General features: G+C 36.0%; 1 protein-coding gene across 2 annotated transcripts in view; it reads right to left on the bottom strand.

Annotated features, from left to right (window-relative positions):
• Positions 1 to 27,521, bottom strand: part of ERCC6 (ERCC excision repair 6, chromatin remodeling factor) — a 105,303-nt gene that overhangs the window by 74,717 nt on the left and 3,065 nt on the right. For both annotated transcript variants that reach the window (XM_069067228.1, XM_069067229.1), the window contains exons 3-5: positions 18,271 to 18,391; positions 15,002 to 15,110; positions 3,137 to 3,857 (exon numbers count right to left, since the gene is read on the bottom strand). In XM_069067228.1, the coding sequence (XP_068923329.1) occupies positions 3,137 to 3,857; positions 15,002 to 15,110; positions 18,271 to 18,391 (951 nt within the window). The remainder of the gene's footprint in view (positions 1 to 3,136; positions 3,858 to 15,001; positions 15,111 to 18,270; positions 18,392 to 27,521) is intronic.

Raw genomic sequence — 27,521 nt, 5'->3', positions numbered from 1 at the left:
TCCAATCTGATGCTTCCATATGAGGATGCAACATCTACTCCATCTTCCATCTCACGTGCTGCCCCACCACACTACCTGCAAAATCAGAATCTATACTGTTCCCCATCACCATCAAATGCCCTCACAGGAAGAAACTACATTAATATGGTCAAAGGAGGCAACAATCCCATTGTTGCTCTGGCTTCAGTCAAAGCCCTTCAAACTGCAGGTGTCCTTCAAGGTTATGTACTGGGTCCTCTTTTCTTCTCCTGCTATACTACTTTACTTGGTGATCCCATCAGCTGCCACAGATTTAATTACCATCTCTATGTTGATGATTCTCTAATCTAGTTTTTCTGCCCAGACCTCTGCTGAATTCTAAATCTTTTAACTCCATCTGCTTTTCAGACACCTCAAACTGGATGTCCAGTAGACACCTTAAGCTCAATATGTCAAAAAAAAGAACTCATTATCTCTCTCCCCCACTCTCCTACCTCTCCCTATTACAATAGAGGACAAGACCATCCCACTAGTCCCTCAGGCTCACAACCTAAACAGTCTTCCAGGACTTCTCACTCTCTCTCATAACCACATTTAATCTGTTCCCAAAGCCTATCAATTTCACCTTTACAGTATCTCTCAAATACACTCCTTTCTCTCCTGACACTGCTGCCACTCTGGTACAGGGCCTCACCACCTCACACTTGGACTAATGCAACAGCCTGCTGGTGGGTCTGCCTGCTTCAAGGTTCTCCCAACTCCAATCCATCCTCCATTCAGTAAAGTGATTTTCCTGAAGAGCAGGTCCAATTACGTCATCCCCACTACTCAATAAACTTCAGTGGCTTCCTATTGCCTTCTAGGAGCAAACACCAAATGATCTGTTTGGCATTCAAAGATCTTTATAGCCTAATCCCCTCCTACCTTGCCAGGTTTCTTAAACTTTACTCTCCAACATGTATTCTTCAATCCTGTGACACTGGCCTCCCTTCGGTTCCAGAAACAAGACACTCCATCTCTCAACACTAAGCATGTTCGTTGGCTAACCTCCATGTCTGAAACCCTTTCCTTCCTTCTGCTCCAACTACTAACCTCCCAGGCTTCAAGTTCCAACTAAAACCCCATCTTCTTCTACAGGAAGCCTTCCCCAATCTCTTTTGATTCCAGTGCCTTCCTTTTATTAATTATTTCCTATTTATCCTGCAAGTAACTTGCTTTGTATATATTTGTTTGCAAGTTGTTTTCCTCATTAGGTTGTAAGCTTCCTGAGATCAGGGACTGTATATGCCCCAGCGCTTGGCACAGTACCTGGCACATACTGATTGATTTATATAGCATCTACTATACACAGTGCTTTGTACACAGCAGGCATTTAAATGCTTGTTGAACTGAATCCAGGAGCTGTGGAGAGACTACAGCTGAATGAGAAAGAGTGTTACTGATATAGAAGGGTCTCAGTAGTGAAAAAATAGGATAGTTCAAAGATATAAGCAAAAAGACTGGAAGGGAGGAAGAAAAGATAGGCTTCAAAGTTCATATCACAACTCATTTTAATGGTCATTTTCATATAACTGAAAAAAATTATGCTGTACCTGTTTTAAAGTATCAATAAAATAAGTATTTAAATTTGACACAGGTCTTTAGCATCTCTAGATGACAGATCAGGAACATCAAACTAATTAAGCAGAACTCTGTGAACTATAAAGTACCACATAAAACTTATGCTATTATTCACATAAAATTTAGGCTATTACCATTATCATCACCACCATCATCATTTTATTATTATTTAGCCAAGTCAATGAAAAGGTAAATTTTCCTTGCCTGAAAGAATGTTTACTTGCAACACTGATTTCATGAAACTATAAAGTAATGAATAAGCACAGCAATGTTCCATTTAACCTTTTCTATACAAACTAACCAAATTACTTTGAAATCAGAGAAAGCTATTTCTCAAAGAGAAAATGAAAACTATAAAGAAAAAGAAATTCAATACATATCTTCTTATTTTCTAAGTAGTTCCAGAATTAATAGTTCTTTATAATTCAATAGGTAAAGTCTTTAAAATTAAACCCTAGCAATACCTCACTTACTTGGAATTGTTGGAACATGAGAAACTCTACATAAATGAATTTCTCAGATACCAGAAATCTACTACCTCTTTAAGTGTCATAATCAGTATTTTATCCATTTTTATACATTTTTTTTCCAAAATCAATGTTTCTTTAACTTTTTTTCTTGATAACTCAGGGTTTTTGTCCTTAACTTTCCTCAACTAGAAAATGAGGAGGCTGCTAAGATGATCTCTAAGCATTCTTTGAGTTCTAGGTCTATGACCCTATGATCAAATGTCATAGTCATTTTGCTTTCTCTTTCCTTGCTGTCAGGCTGCCAAATGTCATTTCTTCTAACATCTACCAAAATAAAGTGGAGAAGTTTTAGTATACTACTACTCTAACAACTAGACAGAGACGCAGACACTATGTCCCATTTTTCAGATGTGTTCAGGATAATGCCTAACCTTCAAATAATAATGCTTATAATAACTGCAGAAATTTGAGAGGAAAGGAATGCAAATATTGTGATTCCCATTTTACAGATGAGGAAATTGGGGCATAGATATTAAACAACTTGCTCATTGTTAGGCAGCTAGTAAATAACCAGGATGCAGAATAGAACACAGGGTCTTCTAGTTACAAAACCAGTATTTTCTCTACTATAAGTAGGATATTATTAAGTAATATCTAGGGTTCACAATTTTTCATAAACTTGAAGCATTCAATTTTCAAATACAGGAATACAAAAAGAAACAATCTGTATTATGAAGCAGTATGGTTTAATGGACAGAGTGCTGGACTTGAAATCAGGAAGATTAGAATTCATAAATTCTGCCTCTAATACTAACTTCAATAACAATGGGCCAAACATTTAACTTCACTGAGCCTGTTTCCTCATCTGTAAAATGGAGCTAATAATACCTGTAAAAAACTACTCCACAGAGTTGTTGTGAAAAATGATGTATATAAAGCACTTTCCAAACTTAAAGTGCTATTAAAATGTTAGCTATCATTACCATTACTATTAATGTAAAAATTGGCTATACAACAACATTTTTTAGGCCTTAAATGATTCCTTTTAGCCCAACTTAATGACTAACCTTAACCGTTGTTTATAATAATCTTCATCTCCATCATCTCGGCACCTCTTGATTTTGCCATTTCTTCCTACAGGTTCTTCTTCTCCGGAGCTGGGAAGATAGTCATCATCAATTTCCTCTGTTGGAATTTTATTCTGCTGCTTCCTGTGCTTGGATAAAGATTTCAGCTTATGATCATGCTTATTTGTAGCACGGAGTACCAGTTCTTGCTCTTCCTCCTCCTCTTCAGTGTAGAGAAGTTCATCCTCAGGTATATACTCTGAATCTTCACTTTCATCTCCTTGATCATACTTGGACTTCTTTGGTTCCAATGGTTTCTTTTCCTTTAGAAATCCTACTTTACCCTGGAACTGAACAGCCCTCCTTTGAAGTTTCTTAATATGTTTTTTCAAACGTTTATCTGTTTTTAACTGCTTCTCAGTGGTCTTGTTCTTTTCTTTTTTGTCTGAAGTTGGGATCACATTTGAATTAACTGAAGCCTGAATTTTCTTCTTTTTTTTCTGTAGGCATAGCTTCTTCCTTTCAAATGATAATTTTGCCTGATCTGCCAAATATTTTTCAAAGCCTGATGCTTCGTTAAGCATTAACTTTCTAGGCTTTTTCTCTTGATTCTGAGGGATCCGTGTGCCGAAAGGGGTCATGTGGCCAGTCCGAATGAGTTCTTCCCATTCAGTTTCCTGAACTGGCATGAGCATACTCCCAAGGGATGATGGCCCAGGCTCTGAAAGATTAGAGAATACTTATTTGTGCCTGGCATAAAATGCTCCGTGTCTGAATATTATTAGTATGGGTCTTGGACCAGGAAAGAAAACAATTCAAAGAAATAAGTTATCACTTACGGCAAAAACAAAATCAATGCTCTCCCAAGCACTGATATTTTTATATACATTGTATACATATACATATAGTGTAAAACTTCACTAATGTTCTTATATTTTATGTGCAACATTAAAATAGCCCTATTCCCAATGCCCAAATACTATGTTACCTTGAATACTGGAAATGAAATGAGGGAAAAAGCTGTTACCCTGAACTCTCCCCAAATACTATAATACTATATCATATATCTCAACACACACACACACACACACACACTTTATTCCAATAATGATACCTCGATTGACAAATGCCCAAGGAATGATAAAATCATAAATTCCTAAATCACATGAAGAGTGTATGCTGAGCTGTATCTGTATACTGTATGCGGAGCTGGTCAGATGAGAACTAGAATACTATATTCAATTCCATGTATCATATATTAAGAACAATGATGTTTTTCATTGATTCAAAAATTTTTCAGAGAGCAAATGGAGAAGGTGAAGGAACTTGAAATAATGCCATATGAATACTGGGAATGTTTATCCTAGAAAAGCAGAGATTTGATTGCTATCTTCAAATGTGTGAAAGGGTTATCAAGTTGAAGAGTCATTAGAATTGTTCTGTAGAGTATCTAAGGTTAGAATAGGGAGCAAATGACAGAAGTTACAGGGAGAAAGAATTTAGTTCACCTTATAGAATATTCTAAAAAATTACATCTGTCCAAAAATGAAATGGCCTGCATGTTGAAATACTGAGTTCAGTATCACTGACAAAGGTCAAACAAAAGTTGGATGACTACTTCCCAGGCATGCTGTAGGAGGGATTCATGTATCATATCAGGTGGAAAGGTAAGCAGAATTACAGAATCCCAGACTTGGAAGTGACCTCAAGGGGCCATTTTGTCTAAGCTGTACATCCACAAGAACCCCTCTACTTTTGTCTGAATAACTCTAGTGAAACTCCACTACTGCCAGAGGCTGCTCATTCTATTTTCAGAAATCCCACCTTATTAGAAAGTTTTTATTTATCCCAAATCTAATTTTGGCTCTTAGAAATTTCACCCATTACTCCTCATTCTGCTTTCTAAATCCAAGCATAAGTTTGCTCTTCTACTTGACACAACCCAAAATTCCTGAAGACAGCTATCCTTGTCTTTACTTCTTCCAGGGGAATATAACTATTTCCTTTAACTAATTCTCACCTGGCACATTTCAAGAACTTACACCAACCTAACTGCCCTCCTCTGGTCACTCCTTAGATTAATAATGTTCTTTCCAAAAATCTGACACACAGAATGAACATAATACTCCATATATCGTCTAACCAGGGCAAAGTACAACAGGATTACTGTCTCTCTAGTTCTATATTCTATGTCTATATTAATTCATATTAATTTTGTATTCATTTCCCTGAAAGTCAAAATATACTGTTGATTCATATTGCACTTTCAAGTTCACTAAAACAACCCAATCTTTTCCAGAGGAACTGGTGTCTACTCATGCCTGCCCAACCCCCTCCTATTTTGTAACTGTGAGGTTGATTTTCTGAACCCAAAGACTTTATAGTCATTTCTCTTCATTTTCATTTTATTCAATTTAGAGTAATGGTCTAGTGCCTCTCAACAATTTGATTCCAACTCTGTTCAATATTTTAGCTATCCCTCTCAACCTGTAGATCCAAGTATATCATCTATGCCTTTATCAAAGTCATTGATAAAAATGATAAGCAGAACGGGGCTAAGATCCGACCAACTTGGGCACTCTAGAGGGACAGCTCATTCTAAGTTGATATCAAAAAAATTAATGACATCTCTGAGTCTACCCTTTCAACCAGTTCCAAACCTGCCTCCCTGCACTATTTCTTAATCCACACCTTTCCATTTTAGTATGCAAGGAAAGCACTAGAGACTTGGTCAAATGCATTACTAAAATCTAGCTACATGGTATCTACAGAATTCCTGTAGCCTACTAGTATACTAAACCCTATTTTTAAAAAAAGGAAACAAGATTAAAGGGGCATTATGTATTCTTCTGGATCAAGGAGACATGCTTACTCTTTGCGATCACTGGTTCTTCTTCTGAATGTTTACTAACCGTGCTTTAATAACACCTTCTCTAATCAATCGTCTAGGGTTTACACAGATTCCCTTCTCTTGAAAATTAGGACAAGACTGCAGTATCTCTCTAGTTTTCCAAAGGGATTTAAAGATCATTCAACAAAAACAAATCTTTAAATTCTTTCGATACTTGAAAATGCAGCACATCTGGATCTTGTACCTTGAACTAAAAAAGGTGCACTCTTATTCTCTCCTTATCTACCTTGGGTAGCAGCTCTTTTTAAATCCTTTTATACCCTTCCAAGTCTAATTCATAATAAACATGTATTTAATGTCTACTATATGCCAGACACTACTGGGTTAGACACTGGGAATACAAAGACAAGAGTGAGACTATCCTTGCCCTCAAAGAGATTATTCTACTGAGGAGATACAAAGTTGAAAGATAAGTAAATACAGGACATATACAAAAATAAATGTACTATGATTTGGAGGCAAATACACTAACTCATGAAGGAATAAGAAAAGGTCTCTTGAAAAAAGTTTCACTTAAGTCCTGAAAGGAAGAGGCTTGGGGTAGGGAGGTCCCAAGGGATAGAGGTGAGAATGGGCATGCAGGCAAGGGTTAGGGGTGAGGTATCAGTCTTTCCCAAGGCCTGTTAGTGGTAAATGGAATGTCATGTATAAGGAACAGCAAGTAGGCCAGTCTGGATAGAGAGCATAGTACATGAGGAGGAGTAATGAGTACTGTCAGCCTTAAAAATAGAATATTAAAATGCTATAAAAAATGATGAGCTCAATAATCTTAGAAAAACATGAAAAGACTAGCATGAAATAATGAAAAGTAAAATGAGCAGAACCAAGAGAACATTGTGTATAGTAACAGCGGTATTTTTTAAGAATAATTTTATGCAAATAAGTCATTTTAACTATTATAAATACTCAAATTGATTACAAAGGACATATGTAGGAATATACTATCTGGATCCAGAGAAAGTATTGATAAATAGCAGTATGTATAGAATGGTTTTACATTTATATACACACACACATGCATCTAATTAGCCATCTCTAGGGCAGGGGAAGGGAGGCAAGGGAGAAAAAGGAAAAAAATTTACGTGATAACTTTATTATAGATCGTAAAAGAATAGCAAATAGTACATAATATATCTGTAGTTTCATATGCAATCTTTTAAAAAATATACTGTTACAAAAATGCTTGTTTTATCCCACAAATTAAAAATTAAATGAAATTTTTTTAAAAATAAGCTGGTACCAGCTTATGAAGGACTTTGAATGCCAGAATTTTGTTTTTTACCTTAAAGGCAAGAGGGAGCTATTGAAGCATCTTGAGTATGTGAATGACAGACTTGTACTGAAGGAATATTAACCTGGAAGATGTGTGAATGGACTAGAAAAGCAGAGACCCATCAGGAGGCTAATGTAATAGTCCAAATAAGAAGTAATGAGAATGCTGACTAGGGTGGTCTTGGTAAAGAGAGAGAAGAGCATGAATTCAAGTGTTCGGGAGATGACTTTGCAAGACTTTGCAATTAAGGTAGGTGGGGGAGCAAGAATACATCAAGGAAAATTCTTAGGTTGTGTACCTGGGTGTCTGGAAAAATGATGGTAGTCTTAACAGAAATATGAAAATTAGGAGAAGAGATGTGTTTAGGGGGAAAAATAATGAATTTTTCTTTACACATGCTGAATGAAAGGTGGAAGTGTCTACATGACAGTTGGAAATAGGAGCTTAAAGCTAAGGAGGGACAAGAGACAGATAAGGGGAATCTGAAAGTCATCTGCTTAGAGAATGTTACTAAATCCAAAGGAGTTAATGTGATGACCAAGAAAAAGAATATAGAGAGAAAAAACGAAAAGCAGGACTACATAGTAGGAGCAATACCCAGACATTAGATAACCTATCCTTCAAATTAGGCTAGTTTTTCCTTAAAAGATATTGAACCATCTTTAAGAATTAAATGGCTGGAGGGAGGAGAGGAAGAAACAAGTATTTATCAAGCACCTACTATCTGCCAGGTACTGCACAAATCATTTAAAAATGTTACCCCGTTTGATCCTCATAACACTGTGAGGTAGGTGTATTATAATTCCCATTTACAGCTAAAGAAATTGAGGCAGACAAAGGTTAAGTGACTTTCCCAGGATTATACAGCTAGCAAGTACATGAGGCCAAATTTGAACTCAGCTCTTCCTGACTCTGAATCCAGTGTTCTATCCACTGTGCCACCTAATTGCATCCTAATTGTCTCTAGGCTTAGACTCAAGACTTCCTAGTCACCTAACTACAAACAGCCTGGAGGTGGTCCAGCCAATCTCTGATACTTGGTTGATGGACACCATAGGCAACTCAGAGAAATGGGAGTTTTAAACTAAGCTGAATCAATTTTCTATGTCTGCATTTCATATCCTTGTCAAATACCCTTTTCCCTGCTATGACTAGGTAAATCTGTTTGCTAACTGAATGACCGATAAGAATTCCACTTCATTCCATCATACCTAAACTATACCAGGAGGCTGGTATTAATCTGGCTCAAACCAAAACAGTTTAAGACAGAGATGAAAAGTTCATTATGCATGGGGGACATAGGGTTTGGATAACAAGCCTCTAAAGGAGACTGAGAACAATCAATACTATAGAAAGTAAACCACAGGGGCGTCTAGGTGGCACAGTGAGTTAAGCGCCGGCCCCAGAGTCAGGAGGACCCAAGTTCGGTTCCAACCTCAGACACTTAATACCCACACAAAAAAACTAGCCATGTAACCTTGGGCAAGTTACTTAACCCCAATTGCCCTCCAAAAGGCCAAAAAAATAAAAAAAGTAAGCTATGACAGAACAGAGTCACAGAAGTCTGAGAAGAGATTATCCAGTGGTGTAATGGGTGGTAGACAGTTTTAAGACCTGCAAAGAAGGATGAAGACTAAGAATATGCCATAGCATTTAATGACTGAAAGATCATTATTGTCCTTGACGAGATCAATTTCAGTCTGGAAGCTAGCCCACAAAATGTTCAGAAGCAAATGAGAAATTAAAGGCAACTGGTAGATAGCTTTTTCTAGGAATTTGGCTGCTAAAGGGAAAAGAGCTAAAGAAGGTGATATTAGCATATTTGAAGGTGGCAAGGGAATGAGGCAATAGATGAGGGGTTGAAAATTAGGAATAGAGACAGAATGAATGAAGGGGCAAGCTGCTGAAGGAGATGGGATGAATTTATAAGGAGTCTTTAATCACTGAGACTAACAAAGACGAAGAGGATGGGTGATGAAGGAGGAGATTTGAAGTATGGAACTGGGGAGAGGAGAAGGAACTCCTGATGCATAAGCTCAATTTCTTTAGTGAAATATGAAGCAAGGTATTCTAATGGGAGGGAGCAGGAAAGCAGACCACCCTTAGCTGAGAGAAGAGATACAAAACAAGAAATGAGCAGCCTATATTCTGTTGTCCATTATCATGGTTCCTTCCAATCTGAGTAAGAGTTCTATTCCTGGGGCGGCTAGGTGGCACAGTGAGTAAGAGTGCTAGCCCCAGCGCTGGGAGGACCTGGGATCAGTTCTGGCCTCAGATACTTAACACCCATACACAAAAAAACTGGCCGTGCAACCTTAGGCAAATTACTGAACCCCAATTGCTTAAAAAAAAAAAAGAGTTCTATTCCTGCTATCTTTCAAAATAGTTCTTAAAAACCTTTTTAACCTCCTAGCTTTCCTCACTAGTCTTATCCTAAATAAACTCCAGAACTTATGGCACTACTCTTACAAAGCTGTGTGATGCTTTTATATTCACCCTGCCTTTGCTTCTATTTTCTACATGTCTTTAAAAACATCTAAGTCAGCTGCTAAATTCCCTGAGCAGTCACATAAGTCATTTAGCCAACTTCTTTGCTCTTTCATTGGAACTGTTTCCTTTATGCCTATTCCAGAATTTCTTTCTAGAAAGCTCCCTCATCCCTGATGAGCTGACCCCTCTTGAAGAATTCTGGGTCATGGGATCCTACCTATCCTTCCTCTGAACTTTCTGAAAAGTGTTTTCCCAAACTCGAATGTGCCTGTCAAACCACACCTCACTTTCTTCTCCTTCTCTATGACAAAGAGGAAGACAGAGTAGTTGTCCTTTTCCTAAGGTCATTATTTCCACCATAGCAACCAGTTTCTTTGTTAGTGAGCAGGTCCAGAACAGGATTTTTCCATGTGGGTTCTTCAATTTTTTGAAGGAAGATTTCTTCCAATTGTTATTAAGGAAAATCAAGAAATTATCTATTACTCTTCTTCTGGGAAAAGAGCTATAACATTTGTCAAAATCACTACAATATAAACCTCTCAGTCAAGTTTATGATCTGTTTCTAGAATTCTTCACCATTTCCTCTTTATATAATGTTGGTCTAGTGTATACAAAAACAACATGACTTTTGTTTCTGCCCCCGTGACCCAAACCCTCTCCATACTTCCATCCTCTGGTTCAATTTCCTCACATTGGTATATCCTCTTAATATATGTTACTCACTGCACATGCACACAAGCATACATGCACCTACACATCCACATATGCCTCCCCTCTTGTTTCTTTTGAATAAGGTATAGCTTTACAGAGCCATATTTCAATTTTTAGTCTAGTCTCATCATATCTCAGGGAAACCTATGAAGTCTAATCTGCCTGTTTTCTATATACAATTTTGTAGCTTTGTAAATCTTTTATCCAACTATTTAGAGATTATGATAAAAAAAAAGTTTCACTTTTTGTATTTGTAGATACAGCACCTGATATACTGGAGGTACCTAAGAAATGTTTGTTGACTGACAAGTATATTACAACTGATAATTATTTTAAGGGTGTTTTACTTTTTAAAATGAATTTGCTTAGAATAAAGAATCCTTATATTCTAATCCCAATTTTGGTGAAGACATCCCCTATGGCCTTAATCAAGTTAGTATTACCTGAGTTCCTTTTTGCAGGAAATTAAGATAATACTTTCTAACACAGTGCAGGTATAAATATGGCTTATTTAATATTTTAAAAAGGTTTTAATAATAAATCTTTTTTTTAAAGCAACTGAGGTTAAGTAACTTGCCCAAGGCTACACAGCCAGTTATTTTGTGTGGGTGTTAAGTATCTGAGAATAATAAATCTTATTCATTTATATAGTTTTCAATTTTCTTCATAAAAACAAAAATCCACAGTGATATAAACAGCAATTCCTTCTTTATAGATATTCCAGAATTTGTTAATTTGCTCTTTTAAATACAGTTTTAAGAAATCAGACACTCTTACAAGGGCATCAAATCAAGGGCAGTCAACCACCTAAGACCACCGGAAAACAGGTTTCTCTATATTATCTTCCAATCTCTTATCACTTAGTTTATTAAAGAGACTAAAAACCAGTGAAACCTATTTGCTATACTGGGAAACAATGTATGTGTATACATACACACACATATGCATTCCTGTGCTAATCATTTTCTACTGATAATAAGTTATGCCATAATAATATAATAGAATATTTAATATAAAATTTTTACATATTTATAAGCATGACCTAAATAGAACTGACATAATACTGCAAATATTTTATAGATACAGAAAATAAAGTTTGGAAAAGTCACATAATACTTACAAAAAACTAGGAAGAGGGGTAGCTAGGTGGCACAGTGAATAGAGCACCAGCCCTGGAATCAGGAGGACCTGAGTTCTAATCTGGCCTCAGACACTTAACACAAAACCTAGCCATGTGACCTTGGGCAAGTCACTTAACCCCAACTGCCCTACTTCCCCCCCAAAAAAGCAAAAATTAAAAAAAAAAAACTAGGAAGAGACCCAAAGACATTAACTTCAAAAAAAACAACTTCAGACAAAAGAATTGCAAATTTTTCTTAATCCATAATTTTTTTTTCAGAATTTATTTATTTTTAGTTTTCAACATTCATTTCCACAAAATTTTGAGTTACAAATTTTCTCCCCATCTCTCCCCTACCTCAAGATGGCAAGCATACTGAATACCTCTTCCCCCAGTCGGCCCTCTCCCTTTCCCCCTACTTTCCTGTAGAATAAGATACCCAATTGAGTGTGTATATTATTTCCTCCTTAAGCCAAGTCCAATGAGAGTAAGGTTTACTTATTCTCTTTCAACTTCCTGCTCTTTCCCTCCACTGTCTTGCCTCTTTTATGTGAGATAATTTACCCTATTCTATCTCTCCCTTTCTCCTGCTCCCAATATATTCCTCTGCCACCCCTTAATCTTATATTTTAGATACCATTCCTTCATATTCAACTCACCTTGTGCCCTCTTGTCTATGTATACATATACACATATATACACATATACCCACCTAGACTAATACATATGTGTGTTTGTGTGTATTCCCTTCAACTATCCTAATAATGAGAAAAATCTCATGAGTTACAAATACCATCTTTTCATGTAGGAATGTAAAAAGTTCAACTTTAATAAAGTTCCTTATGATTTCTCTTTCCTGTTTACCTTTTCATGTTCTTCTTGCTTCTGTATCTTCTTCTTCTTGTATCTGAAAGTCATTTTTTTTGTTCAACTCTGGTCTTTTCATCAAGAATGCTTGAAAGTCCTCTATTTCAAAACTGAGTATCATGTTCCAGGAGAAAATATGGTCATTCAGTGGAATAGAGGACTTTCAAGCATTCTTGATGAAAAACCAGAGTTGAATAGAAAATTTGACATTCAGATATAAGAAGCAAGAGAAGCATGAGAAGGTAAACAGGAAAAAGGAATCATAAGGAACTCATCAAAGTTGAACTATTTACATTCTTACATGGAAAAATGATAATTGTAACTGATGAAACTTTACTCAGCATGAAAATAGTTGAAGGGAATAGAAATATATACATGTATGTCTATATAGGAGGGTATATGGGTGTATGAATACATATGTGAACGTGTGTATATACGTTTACAGGTATATATAGATAGAGGGCACAGGACCAATTTAATAGGAAGTGATGATACTTAAAAGGTGAAATTAAGAGATGAGAGAGTAATATAATGAGAGGAGATGGGGAGAGATAGAATGGGGTAAATTATCTCATATAGAAGAGGTAAGGGAAAATGGTTACAATGGAGGGTCAGAATAGGAAGGCAAAAGGGAATGGGTCAACATTATTCTCATTGAATTTGGCTGAGGGAGGGGAATGACACACACACTAAATAGGATATCTCACCCTACAGGAGAGCAGGGGTAAGGGGATGAGATGGGGGAATGATGGAAGAGAGGGCAGGCTGCAGGGGAGGGAAGTTGGAAGCACCCACTTTTGAAAAGGGACAGGATCAAAGTAGAGAACAGAGCAAGTGGGAGGAGGGATAGGAGGGAGGGAAATATAGTCAGTCTTTTACAATATATCCACTAAGGAAATGTTTTGCATAGCTACACACATCATACAACCTATACTGAACTGCTTATCTTCCCAGTAAGGGTGGGTGACAAGGGAGGAAGGGAATGAATCTGGAATTCAAAGTTTTAAAATCAAATATTTAAATATATATACTACTATTAATATTATTTTACATGTAACTGGGAAATAAGATATACAGGCACTGGGGCATAGAGATCTACCATGCCCTACTGGAAAGTCGAAAGGGGTATGGGAGAAGATATGGGAGAGAGCAGATTGGGGGAGAGATATCCAGTGGGATCGCTATTTTGGGGCGGTGGGTTGGAGAAAAATGGGGAGAAAATTTTTAACTCAAAATCTGACAGAAATGAATGATGTAAACCAGAAGTTAATAAAGTATTTGATTTGAAAAAAAAAATTAAGACAACAGCAAAATTTATATGTGGTTATACACTTCTTTATAAAACCTGATTTTTGTTGAGTATGGCCTACTTCCCATAAACTCATTAGAGAGTATTCAGAGTATGGATTCATGATATAAGACTTATACTATACAATTCAGTAAGTTAAGTTACGTTGATTAAACTATTTATGGTGTTAAGATTGGTATTTCATTAAACACAACAGTTAGTGTATCTACAGCCTCTAATGCACTGAGCAAGAATCTTACTTTCCCTCTTTAAAAAACTATATAATTTAACAGATATATGTGACTTTGCAGGTTTGGAAAATTTTCTAAATTTATTGTGACAACAGAACTTGCCCCTAAGTTCTTTTTTTTTTTTTTAATCAAGCTTCCCTTACAGCAAACTGCTTCTGCTTTAGATATTCCCCCTCTTCTTGTCCTTCTCTAGAGATTACTGAAAGTATATGTTCCATGTCTGGACATCAGAGGCTTCCCCTAATCAATTGTTGGTGCCTCCCCTTCCTATCATCAGAAAGGGAAAACTAGGCATGGCACAGCATGAAAAGAAACTTGATTTAGACTCAGTACTTTACCTGTGTGACCCTAGCAAATAAACCGATGCGCCTCTCTAGGACTCTGTGTCTTCATCTATAAAGTAAGGGGGTTGGACTAGAAGATCTCTAACAATGATCCAGCTGTCCAAGGACTATACTAATCATGTTTCTCTAAGAAATATATGAACAAACCCCTCACCTGTTCCCTATAAAACTTAGGGTGCATCATCAGATAACAAAGGCTTTAGAAACTTTGGCATAGCCTGGATTTGCCAAGTCCAAGGTCAATCATCAAACTACATAAGACTCAAGGCACAGAAATACTTCTTTCCTCACTGGAGAACACACAAAGTGGCCAATAATCAGTTGTGCTACTTTCCCCTCCTGTGTATAAGATCTGGCTGTATCCTTTCTCTGTACCCCTCCTCTGTATCTGCTCTCCCATGCTTTTAAGTTTTTAAGTAATGACTTAAGCCTTAACTAGGGTATTTCACATAAACTTCCCCATGTCTCAAAACATCTAATAATAACTGTATTACTCAATCACACTGGCAAAAACTCGGATAATCTCGCTCTATTATCCTTATTATCCTTCTATGACAAAGGCAGGAGACAAATGATAATAACACAGAGAAAGACACTTTTGTTCTCTCACCTTCATCTTCTTCTAAATCCACAAGATTTGTTTCAATATCTCTCTCTGTTCCACCAAGGATGGCTTGAAGACGTTTTTGTTTGGCTTTAATCTTCTTTAGTTGTTTTTCCTTGAATAACAAATATCCAATTCAGAAAAAAATACCAGGGAAGTTTCTTTCTCTTAAATTCCAAAGGTTAGCATTAATATCTATAAAACTTTGAAATATAAGTCAAAGTGAAAAAGAGGAACCTTATGCAGATATATTCTCAACCTCAGATTAATAGTAATTGTTTTAACTACTGATATTCAAAATACTATCATTCCCATGCTATAATCATCAAGTTAATGTGTAAAATATGGTGATATGAAGCTTCAGCAAGCTTGGTACACAGTAGACTTGAAAACTATTGCCAGCTTCTATTTCTCAAGTGTAATTTCCACACTCACTCCAAGACAGTGGCATGACAATTAAATGATTAACATCATGAAATATATAATAGTCATAATCTAACAATGGAGTATTTACATAAGACATACAAGCATAGTTTGATACATAAAAGACATAATATTTTCTAAAGTTATGCTCACTTCCCTATCTGCAAAAGCATTTTTACAAGTCCCTTACCACAACTTTTAATTTTTCAGAATTATAAATTTACTCAGCTGGAACTTAGAATTATTAATCTATATTATTTCACTATTGAGTAAATAAACCTCTTTGAGAGACCTTCACTAAAATAGGGATAAAAATATATACTATAGAAACAAATGTTCAAGTAGTAAAAATGATTAGCTAACTTTGATTATCAACTATATTGCTACTTGCATTTTTCTCATATTTTGAGAAAAAAAATCAAATACATTTTTCCTACATAACATTCCACCCTCTCCACTAAAATCCTATTTTGGTGATTCATGTAGAGGTAACAGTTCTAGGTTCTCAAAGACTATGCCAGTAAAGTCCAAGCTCTGGGAGATCCTCCCAACCTAAAGATAATTCAAGTACAGAACTGATGACAAAATCCTGTCAAGATCATCTGGGGACCGTAAGATTTATCAACAAGTTGGCCCACTGGATGATGAATCTGTTAACTATAACAATACACAAAGATCATCTAAGGAAGGACTATGATCAGCATTGGTGGATGAAGTACCCATATCAATATAAATAACCAATCCTTGAAGTACTAAAGTACAGTCTTCTCCCTAACATCTCCCTTTTTATCCCATCTCTCCATTTATATTCCCCTAGACCAAGAATACAAGGTTGTTGCCCCACAATGTACCTCCAACCCTATAAAGAGATAACAGAGACAGAGAGCTATGTATGAAATAATTTCTTGGGTCTTCCTACCCTGAGTCTTTGGGATATAAGCTTGAATAAAAGTTGAAAAGAAAGGCAATTCTGAATCAAATTACCACCTTTCAATTGCTTATAATGTTCCTCTCTAGATTACTCTTCTCTCTCTCTCTCTCTCTCTCTCTCCCCCCCCCCTCCTTCCCAATGTTGTTATTCTAAACAAAGAAACTGGTGAAAGAAAAAAAATAAGGATATTAAGATGAATAAATTTTATAACTGTTCGAGTCACTGTTCTTTAGAAAGCAGAGGTGAGAATTTTACAGACTAAAAAGGTTTCTAAGAATGGTAAGCAGTTTCATACCAACATGCCTGCAAAACTCTCCCCTTCCATTTTAGCAGGGAAATGGTAGCAAATTATACTAGTAAAGAGAGAATAAACAATTTTCACAATTCTGTTGTACTGTCACCCAATAAAATGATTGGTTCAGAGATAAGTACCCCCATCCCTTACTACTTACTCTCTCACCTAACAATGTTTTTTTTCCTTCTACCTCTCTCAGGGGTACTCATACCAAATAGTGTTGGGACCCATTCTACCTTTATTTGTTTGCCTAAGACCACCACTATCTACACTGGAGAACCACCTGATACATCTATTTAACTTCAAGTATTGCAAACCCTACTTCTAATCCTGACTCTTCTTCTCTGAACTAAGTTGTCTCCCTTCCCCAGAATAGTTAGGGTGTCTCACTTCACCCACTTGACTACCTATTAGATACCTAAACCAGTCTACCACTCGGTCATTTCTAATTGCTGCACTATCTCCTCTAAAATGAAATGGCCAGTATCTCCACCATCTCTAACCCCTACACAATTCTTCATACTGTGGCTCCATAAGCTGACAGGTAGCTACCTCTCTGATTTCTGTAATTCCTATTCCTTCCCATCCCCTCATCCCATAATACCTTCTGAGAATATCATAGCCCATTGTGTCTAGATATTCTAGCCACCATAGCAAATCAAAAGAAAGCTGGGTGAAAGAAACTGAAAGACATTAATAACAGCTCTGGATGACAGAAAGTAAGAAGGCAGGTAAGGTATGCCAGGTCTACGTTTTCACTGACAGGACAAAAATAAAAGATTAGATGAATCTAATTCACTAATAATAAATCTGTTTTGAGAACAATGATGTCTGTCAGCTCCTTTTAGTATACAGAAAGAATTGAAATGACATAAAGGCTTAGTCAGGTCTAAATGCTACAGTGAATTTTTGTGAAGGTACAGCTAACAGAAAACCTAAAAGTGTTTCATATCATATGAATTAATCAATAAGTATTTATTAAGCACATACTATGTACCAGCCACCATGCTAGACACTAGAGACAAAATAAAGTGAAAGAGTCCAACCCTCAAGGAGTCTACATTCTATGGGGGAAGACAAACAAGTATATACATAACTAGATACAAAATACAAAGAAGGTATGGGGGTAAGGTGGGAGAGTTAAGGTAGCTAGGGAAAAAGGCCCATGTAGAAAGCAAAGCTTCCATTACGCCTTGCAGGAAAAATACTATGGTTCACACACAAGACAGGAAAACAGGACATAAGGGGCAAGAGACAAAAGTGTTTGCATTGCATTGAGTGAATGCAGGAGGTCTTTGAATGTGAAAATGGGTGAGCCAGAGAGAATATACAAGCAAAGGAAAAGTAAGTGGTTAATCTCAGGTTATTCATTCTATATAAACCCCAAGTTGGTATAAATAAATTCAGTGAAGAAATTTCTATGTTTCTGTGTATGTTCGACATATCAATGCAATGTTATGGACAAGAGAATTAAAATATCAGAACTTAAAAAAAATTTAAGCTAACTACAAACTAACTTCCTTTGAAAAATGTATATACTTTGTACAATGCTCCAGAAATGAGCAAATAATTCCAGATGCTATCATTTTTAATGCTAGAAAACACTGAACACTTTTCTCCAATCACCTTATTACATTTCTGTCTCTTTACAGAATCTAGTTTTCTGTTGATGTCTTTGTTGTCGACAGCTTGAGGACTAAGATGCTCAATAATTGTATCAATTTGCTTTAGAGATGTTGTACATGACCTGAAAAAATAAGAAAAAAAATTATTTTCCACTCTATGGTAGGTATTTTTCAGTTTTAATAATAGAAAGACGCCAGAACCAAAAACATTCCATACAATATTAAGTAGATATAAAATAAGCCAGAATTCTTACTGTTAGATACAAAAATAACTTAAAGAATTACCAGAGGCCCAAACCTGCTAATTTTCATCTCAATGACTATTTTAAATTCAGCACATATTAAAAAACAATAAAGTCATTACCATTTGTAAGCCATATAAAAGGAACTGTCCATTAATACTATAGAAAGCAAGCACAAGTATTAAATACTCATCATGGAAGACTACCAAATTTTCTCCGAATTTTTAAATGACCACTAATATTTGAATTGTGTAAGTGACAAAAGAATTGTTTACTTTTCTTCTGCCCAAAACAACTATTTTTTAAGGATAGAATGAACCTTTTTTTTGAGATGATTTTTTTTTTTTAGTTTTCAACACTCACTTCCATAAGATTTTAATTTCTAAATTTTCTCCCTCTCCCTACCCTCCCCAAATTGAAATCTGACATAAGCGCTATATATACATTCACATTAAACGTACTTTCACATTACTCATGCTGTAAAAGAAGGATCAGAACGAAAGGGAAAAATCACGAAAAAGAAGAAACAAAGAAAAAAAAGAGGGAGGAGCAAATAGTAAGCTTTGATCTGCATTCAGACTGCATAGTTGTTTTTCCAGATATAGATAGCATTTTCCATCATGAATCTTTGGAGTTGTCTTAGATTCTTGCATTGCTGAGAAGAGCTAAGTTCATCAAAGTTAGTCATCCCACAATGTGGCTCTTACTGTGTACAATGTTCTTTCTCCTAGTTCTGCTCAATTCACTCAGCATCAGTTCATGTAAGTCTTTTCAGTTTTTTCTGAAATCCGCCTGCTCATCATGTCTTAAGGAACAACAGTATTACATTATATTCATATACCACAACTTGTTCAGTCATTCCCCAATTGATGGCCCTCCCCTCAATTTCCAATTCTTGGCCACCATAAAAAAGCCTGCTATAAATATTTTTGTATATGTGGGTCCTTTTCCCATTTGTATGATTCCTTTGGGATAAAGACCTAGTAGTAGTACTGCTGGGTTACTGGTTATGCACAATTTTATAGCCTTTTGAACACAGTACCAAATTGTTCTCTAGAATGGCTGGATCAGTTCACAACTCCACCAACAATGCATTAGTATTCCAATTTCCCCACATCTTTTCCAACATTTCTCATTTGACTATTTTATCATGTTAGCCAATCTGATAGGTGTGATGTGGTACCTCAAGAGTTGTTTTGATTTGCATTTCTCTAATGAATAATGATTCAGAGCATTTTTTCATGACTATTCATAGCTTTAAATTTCTTCATCTGAAAACTGACTGCTCATATCCTTTGACCATTTATCAACTGGGGAATGACTTGTATTCTTATAAATTTTACTCAGTTCTCTATATATCTGAGAAATCAGGGACGCTGATTATAAAAATTGTTTCCCAGCTTTCTGCTTCACTTCTAATCTTAGTTGCATTGACTCTGTTTATGCAAAAAATTCACTTTAAGGTAATCAAAATTATCCATATGATCATGTTCATAATGTTTCTCTACCTCTTGTTCGGTCATATTCTCCACAAATCTGACAGGTAAACTATTCCTTGCTCTACTAGTCTGCTTATACTACCAGCCTTTATATCTAAATCGTGTACCCATTTTGACTTTATCTTGGTATACAGTGTAATGTGTTAGTCTATGCCTAGTTTCTACCATACAATTTTCCAGTTTTCCCAGCAGATTTTGTTAAACAGTGAGTTCTTATCCCAGAAGCTGGAGTCTTTGGGTTTATCAAACAGTAGCTTACTATAGACACTGACTACTGTGTCTTGTGTACCTAACCTATTCCACTGATCCACCACTCTTATTTCTTCTTAGACAGTATCAAGCAGTTTTGATGATTGCCGCTTTATAATATAATTTAAGATCTGGTATGGCTAGGCCATCTTCCCTTGCATTTCTTTTCATTAATTGCCTTGACATTCCAAACCTTTTGTTCTTCCAGATGATTTTTGTTAAAATAATTTTTTGGTAGTCTAATTGGTATGGCACTGAATAAGTAAATTAATTTAATTAGAATTGTCATTTTTATTATATTAGCTCCGCTTACTCATGAGCAACTGATATTTTTCCAATTATTTAGATCTGTCTTTATTTGTGTGAAAAGTGTTTTGTAATTGTGCTCATACAGTCCCTGGGTTTGTCTTGGCAGGTAGACTCCCAAATATTTATAATGTTTGCAGTAACTTTAAATGGAATTTCTCTTTCTATCTCTTGTTGCAAAACAACTCTTTTAGTATCACATCTGGTTATATGTAGCACAAAAGAGGCAGCACATTGTAGTCAGAGGTGTCAAACTCACTTGTACCCCAAACCAGATTTAAATGTAATTGGGAAACGTTAAATGAAATAAACAAAAATACAACAGAACATAGATAATGTTAATTTGTGGTTTTCTAAGTCACCATGCTGTCCAAGGGCCCTGTTTCTATTTGAGTTTGACACCACAGGTGCAGTGGATAGAGTGTGGCGTTTGGAGTCAGAATGACTAGAATCAAATCCACTTGGGAGTCAGAATGACAAGTCAAATCACAATTTTTGCTAACCATGTGACCACAAACAAGTCACCCACATTCTCAGCCTCAGATAACTCCCTAATCCTTACTTAGTAAGCAACACATGGGCCCTGTGTACTAATGGAAGGAATTCCCTTACCAAGTAATTCACAGAACTCTGATTTTATGATTGTTCCTCTAGAACATGTGAATAAAAATAAGTAAAAACAACCTTGAATTATCCCCTCAAAATTACTAATTCCTTCCTTAAATTTTTGTTATTCCATCTTGAAAAGAGAAAATTCATTGTCCAATGTATGCCAAATAGCCATCTAATATTATTTCTAAAATAACTAGAAATACCATTTTAATTTTCATGAAGAAGATTCATGTAATTTGCTATGTTTTGTATCCTTGTTAAACATTCATAATGAAATGTGTTAAAAAGCTATTAGCTCTTAGACAAAGAATCTAAGCACCAGAAAGAACTCTTAAATTAATCTACTACAACAACCCTTCCTAATACATGAATGCCTACTTTAACATTTCTGATAAGTAGCCAGCCAACCTCGAAATAATCACAGTGAATGACCAATAAATGCTTGTAGACTTACCAGCCTCAGTATCACCTACAGAGTGGTTCCTTTCATTTTTGTTGTAAAGTTTTCCCTTTCTGTTACACAGAAACTTTAAAATATAATGTCTCCCTAAGATCTAGCCTTTTCCAAGCTAATTGCCCCCACTTCATTCAGCTGTTAACCGAGATAACAGAAATCCACCACACAGGTGGGTTTCCTCTGGACATACCTCAGGATTTGAGCACTTAGCAAAGGACATTTGAGGGGCCGGCAGCAGAGAAAGAGTGAGTCCACCTAGAGATGAGCCAGAAACAATCAAGAGCTCAAGCATGGCCAGAAGCAGAAAGTACTCCTCAGCAATACCTCACAAGGGAGATGCTAAGGAGGGCTGTCAGGTCAACAGGGATCTCAGAGCAGAAGACTTAGAACTGACACCAGTGCTTCCTCAAAGAACAAGACAAGTTGCAAGAAAAGATCTGCTCCTTTCCCAGTTTCTCCTGCTAGGACACCATCAGCAGACATTATGATATATTTTGCAGCTTCTTTACCCAAATGTTTCCAGTAACTTGAACTTTGTCTCAATCACAAACTGGTCAGGAATTAACTAGAGATAGACATACATTGTAAGTTAAATCAGAGAACTAAACTTCTATAAATGTTAGGAACTTTCCTAGGAACATAGGAACTGAAGATTCAAAACAATTGTGATTATATTCCTCTAACTTTTTGTCTACTAGAAACTTCTAGCAGAGAAGGAAACTACATGGACCTTAGGGACCACTATATTGTCCCTAGTCTTAAAAAAAAGCTAATCATTACAGCAGTGTTAAAATATGTGAACTCACTACATAAAATGTGAATCAGGAATCCTCAGAGACATGGTCTCATCGGAGAATAAAAAAGAACTATTAGCTTCCCTTATTCTGGTCAATATTAATCACATTAGGATTGTGTTTTTGTTTGTTTTTCAGTCAACTACACTAATGACTCATAATGAGCTTGTAGTCAACTAAAATTCCCAAGTATTTCCCCCATGAAATTCCCAATTCTCTTAATATTTGCAAAGTTGATTTTTGAACATAAGTCATGATAAGCCTGAGGAGGACTTGATATTTATCTAAATCATTATATATTTGGTCCATCATTCTACTCTAACAAGATCTTTTAGATCCTGATTTTGTCATAAAACATATTAACTCTCTCTCCCAGCTTAGGGATACCCATAAATTTGATAAGCATGACATAAAAATAATTTGAAAAAAATGAATTTAACAGGGCAAAGAACTGAGTTCTGCAGCATGCCACAAGGTATCTCCTTTCAGGTTTATAACAAATAATTAATTAGCAGATGCTGGATACAGTTGTTCAACCAATTAAAAATCCATCCTACTCAACTATCATCTAGCCCAAACCCAAATTTTTCTATCTTGTCTACAAGGATATCAAGATAAACTCAAATGCCTTACTGAACTATCTGCCACTTCTAGAGCCACTTAGGTGCAATGTATAGAGGGCTGGGTCTGGAGTCAGAAGACTCATCTTTCTGAATTCAAACCTGGCTTCAGACACTTACTAGTTGTATGACCCTGGGAAAGTCACTAAGCCCTATTTGCCTCAGTTTCCTCATGTAAGTTTCATCAAGTGTCTTTGCCAAGAAAACCCCAAATAGGATCACAAAGAGTCAGACACGACTAAACAACTAGATCAACTTCCCTCATCTACCAGGATAGTAATCTCCTCAAAATGAAAGGATAATTTTGTGTAATTTGTTTTTAATGCATTCATCCTGGCTCTTAGAGACCACAGCTTTTCTTTCTAAGTGTTCACAAACCATCTGCTTACTAATCTGTTCCAGAATTTTGTTGGGAATTAAAATTAAAGTCACCAGTAGTATTTTACAGAATCTACTTCTTTCCCTCTTTAAAAAAAAACAAGATATGAAGCTTTGGAAATGTCTCTCATGCTTCACTTTCTCTAGAAATCTTACTGACAAATTACCTCAGTGCCCTGGTACAGAATTCATACAAGCTGGGAGACTTAAACCCATTTAGAACAACAACTGGGTGGTCTCTTATCTCCTTACCAATCTTAAGTTTTATTTCTTTTTTACTAGGTTTGTTCTACATTTTCCAGTTTAAATATCATTTATCTTAGCACAGGAAATATAAAATAATTAAGAGTCGCTAGACTCAATTCTTTGTCCTGTTAACAATACATCTGCCCCCAAAGAATGGGTTCAATTCCTTCCCCATTCTTGTTGCAAAGGAACCCAAAATAGTCATTTTAATGGCGTTTAACATTTTCTTATGAGCTTTAGATCTTCCTGGGCATTAACTTTTCTAAGATAGGTCCAAGAAATTCTTTTGGATTATCACTTTTCACGTTCACACTTCCATCATTTGTAAACATCCTTTTTAAATATCAACTCAGAGAGTTCCCTATACAAAGACTTTTTAGATGTTTCTAAAATGTGAATTATTTGTGAAAGTACAATGTGAGAACCTCTCTCATATTATCTTATTTGATCCTCCTGACAACTTACCTATTATTATTCTCATTTTACAAATAAAGAAACTGAGGCTAAGAGCTTAAGTGAATTGCCCAAGATCCCACAGCTAAAAAGTTTCTAAGGGAAGATTCAAACTCAGATCTTCACATTAAGCATTATTCCATAATTCATGTTCTTTATTATTCTGCAATACTCTGTGCACTACATGTCCATGTAATTATTTATTAGAAATCCAAGTCTTTATGATGAAAATATAAACGAGGGGTCTAAGAGTTGAATAAAATGAAGAGTTCTTAGGTAAGGGGATCAGACAACTAGTTAAAGAGATTACATGGGACCCTTTGCTGACAACTGGGTGAAGCTGGCACTGATTGGCAAATCTATTGCCCATCTGCAGATCTGGGTCAAAGTTCCAGGACAGAGATGAGCATGGAGGGTTGGTCACAAGGGAGCAGCTTCCTGGCAAAGACCAGAACACAGATCAGGACAGCTTCTCCCTGGATCATACCACCTTGGAAGCACTAAAATCTTGCAGACCCCCAGAATTTGCTTTGAAAACAGCATCACAAAAAAGCCTGAAGCTTGGGACAGGTAAGCAGAGCCCAACTTTTAACATGAGCGAAAATGAGCAAACAAGAAAAATAGAAGTTAAACATACAAAGCTACCATGTTGGCAGGGAAGAAGACAAAACTCAAAAGAAAACAACAATGAGAAAACCCCTACAACCAAAGCCTCAAATAAAAATGTTAATTGGACACAAACTCCACAAGAATTCCTGGAAGAGTTAAAGAGATTAGTGGCAAAGGAAAAATTGGGAAAAGAAATGAGAGTGATGCAAAAAAATCATGAAAAGAGAATTGACAAGTTGGTTTTTTAAAAAGGCACAAAAAATAATGAAGAAAATAACACCTTAAAAACCAGAATTGGCCTAATGGTAAAAAGAGGCATAAAAATTCAATGAAGAAAAGAACTCTTTAAAAATATGAATTGGTTGGGGTGGCCAGGTGGCTCAGCAAGTAAGAGGACCGGCTCCAGTGTCAGGATGACCTGGGGATCAAATCCAGGCGCAGACACTTAGCACCACACCCAGAAATAACTGGCTGTGTAACCTTGAGCATTACTTAACCCTGATTGCTTTAAAAAAAAAAAAAAAGCTGAATTGGATAAATGGAAAAAGAAGTACAAAATCTCACTGAATAAAATAATTCCCTAAAAACCAGAATTCGGCAAATGAAAGTTAATGATTCCAGGACACATCAAGAAACAATAAAACAAAATCAAAATAATGAAAAAATAGTAGAAAATGTGAAACAGCTCACTGGAAAAACAGCTGATCTGAAAACAGATCTAGGAGAGATAATTTAAGAATTACTGGACTAGCTGAAACTCATGATGAAAAAAAGAACCTAAACACCACACTTCAAGAAATTATATAGTAAAACTGCCCTGATATCTTAGATCCAGAAGGTAAAATAGAAATCAAAAGAATCCACCAATCACCTCCTAAAAGAGATCCCAACATGAAAATTGCCAGTTTGCCCCAACTGATGCAGCTTAACAGCACCCTGATATGGGGGTCTCATCATATCAGAGCCAGACTTAGTAGTCACACCCTATCAGCTTTAGTCCTACTGCAGCTCAGAGCTCCTTAACTCAAGTGATACACCAGCTTCAGTCACAGGTATGTGGCATCATGCCCAGTCAGAATTAAATGATTTAATGTGAGATGTAATTTTTAAAGTAATGAGGCTGATTTTTACAAGGGACTGATGGGCAACTCATTACTACATTTGACATTATACTTCCAGTTTTTGGTTTTTTTTTTGCTTTTTGGAGGGCAATTGGGGTTAAGTGACCAAGGTCACACGACTAGTTTTTGTGTTAAGTGTCTGAGGCCAGATCCAAACCCAGGTCCTCCTGACTCCGGGGCCGGTGCTCTATTCACTGCACCACCTAGTCGCCCCTATACTTCCAGTTCTTTTCACACAATCTCATTCAAAAGGAAAAAAAAATTTAATTTATACAGAGCTTTCACAAAAATCCTGTATATTTTTACCCTTTTAAGGGCATAGATTATAGATATGACAAAAAGAATATGTAAATAGCATTTAATGGTAATTGGTCAGACTGCTGAACTATATATAAGCTTATATGTAATATACTCTCATTTCAGAGTCTCTGACAAAATGGTCATCATAAAATGAGAAAGTAAAGTGTCCTTTACCTAGCAGAACCAAAATCCACATTTGCTACGAGATGAAAATTCAATTTGCTTTAAATGCTACTGACACTGAGGATGCTGGGCTAGAATTATGAGATTATTTCATATGATTAAACAAAAACAGGTCAAACAAGTATATGCACTGAGGGGGTTTTATAGTATTGCTTGACCTTATACTTCATACATATATTATAGCATTGTCATAAAGTCCTTGGGCAGTTTTTAAACTTTAATAACTTTCTCCAATAACAAAAATAAATTTTATATCTCTTTAAGAGAAGGAATTTTATTGCCCTATATACGGTCAATTGCCATCATGACTTTTCTTTTTTTTTTCTTTCTTTTTTTTGGAGGGCAACTGGGGTCAAGTGACTTGCCCAAGGTCACACGGCTAGATTTTTGTGATAATGTCTAGCTAGATTTTGTAATAAGTGTCTGAGGCCAGATTTGAACTCAGGCCCTCCTGATTCCAGGGCTCATGCTCTATTCACTGTGCCACTTAGCCGCCCGCGACATTATTTCTAAAATACAGGTTTCAATTTTCATAATGCAGATTAAAATTCTATCTGCCTGACATCTATGCAATTTAGTGTGTTTATATCCTTTCTTAAGATTTTTTAAAAGATATTATGAAAAAGAAATTATCTCTTAGGATAACAGGGTCTAAAAGTTGGAAGTATTTTCACTGAAATTATTTAAAATGGAAAATGCATTTAAACTAAAACAACCCAATAATTTATCAGATTTTTTTTCCTGAGGTCTATGTGTCATAGTGTTTCTAACTCTCCAATCCTATCCTATTTATTATTCAGATCAATCACTTAAAACATAAAAAGCCTATTAAAGCTATTAAGTAACTGTGGTATAAAGACAGTCAAGAGTGCCAGGTTTTAGTCTCCTCTTACCTTTACCACTAACTTGCTATATAATGCTGGGCAACTCTAGACCTTCTAGGCCTCAGATGTCTCACCTTCAAAGTGAGGGCATTTGACTATGTTTTTTAAGGTCCCTTTCCACTCTAAAATTCAATGATTCTAATTCAATCAGTCAAGTCAGTATTGTAATATGACTGGAAAAGTACAAAGTGCTTTTCCTCCAATTAAAAAAAAAAACCCAATAATGCAGATAAAATGCTGAAATGGCCAAGGCAGAATGGAAATGGATGACAAGGATGGTTCTCAAAAGGTGGTGCATG

The sequence above is a fragment of the Petaurus breviceps genome, unplaced genomic scaffold, assembly GCF_028583685.1.
Source record: "Petaurus breviceps papuanus isolate PSGF00001 unplaced genomic scaffold, PetGlider_PUasm1.0 90740, whole genome shotgun sequence".
NCBI lineage: Eukaryota > Metazoa > Chordata > Mammalia > Diprotodontia > Petauridae > Petaurus > Petaurus breviceps.
Note: the sequence above shows the minus strand (reverse complement) of the source record. Positions and strands in the feature narration are given on the sequence as shown.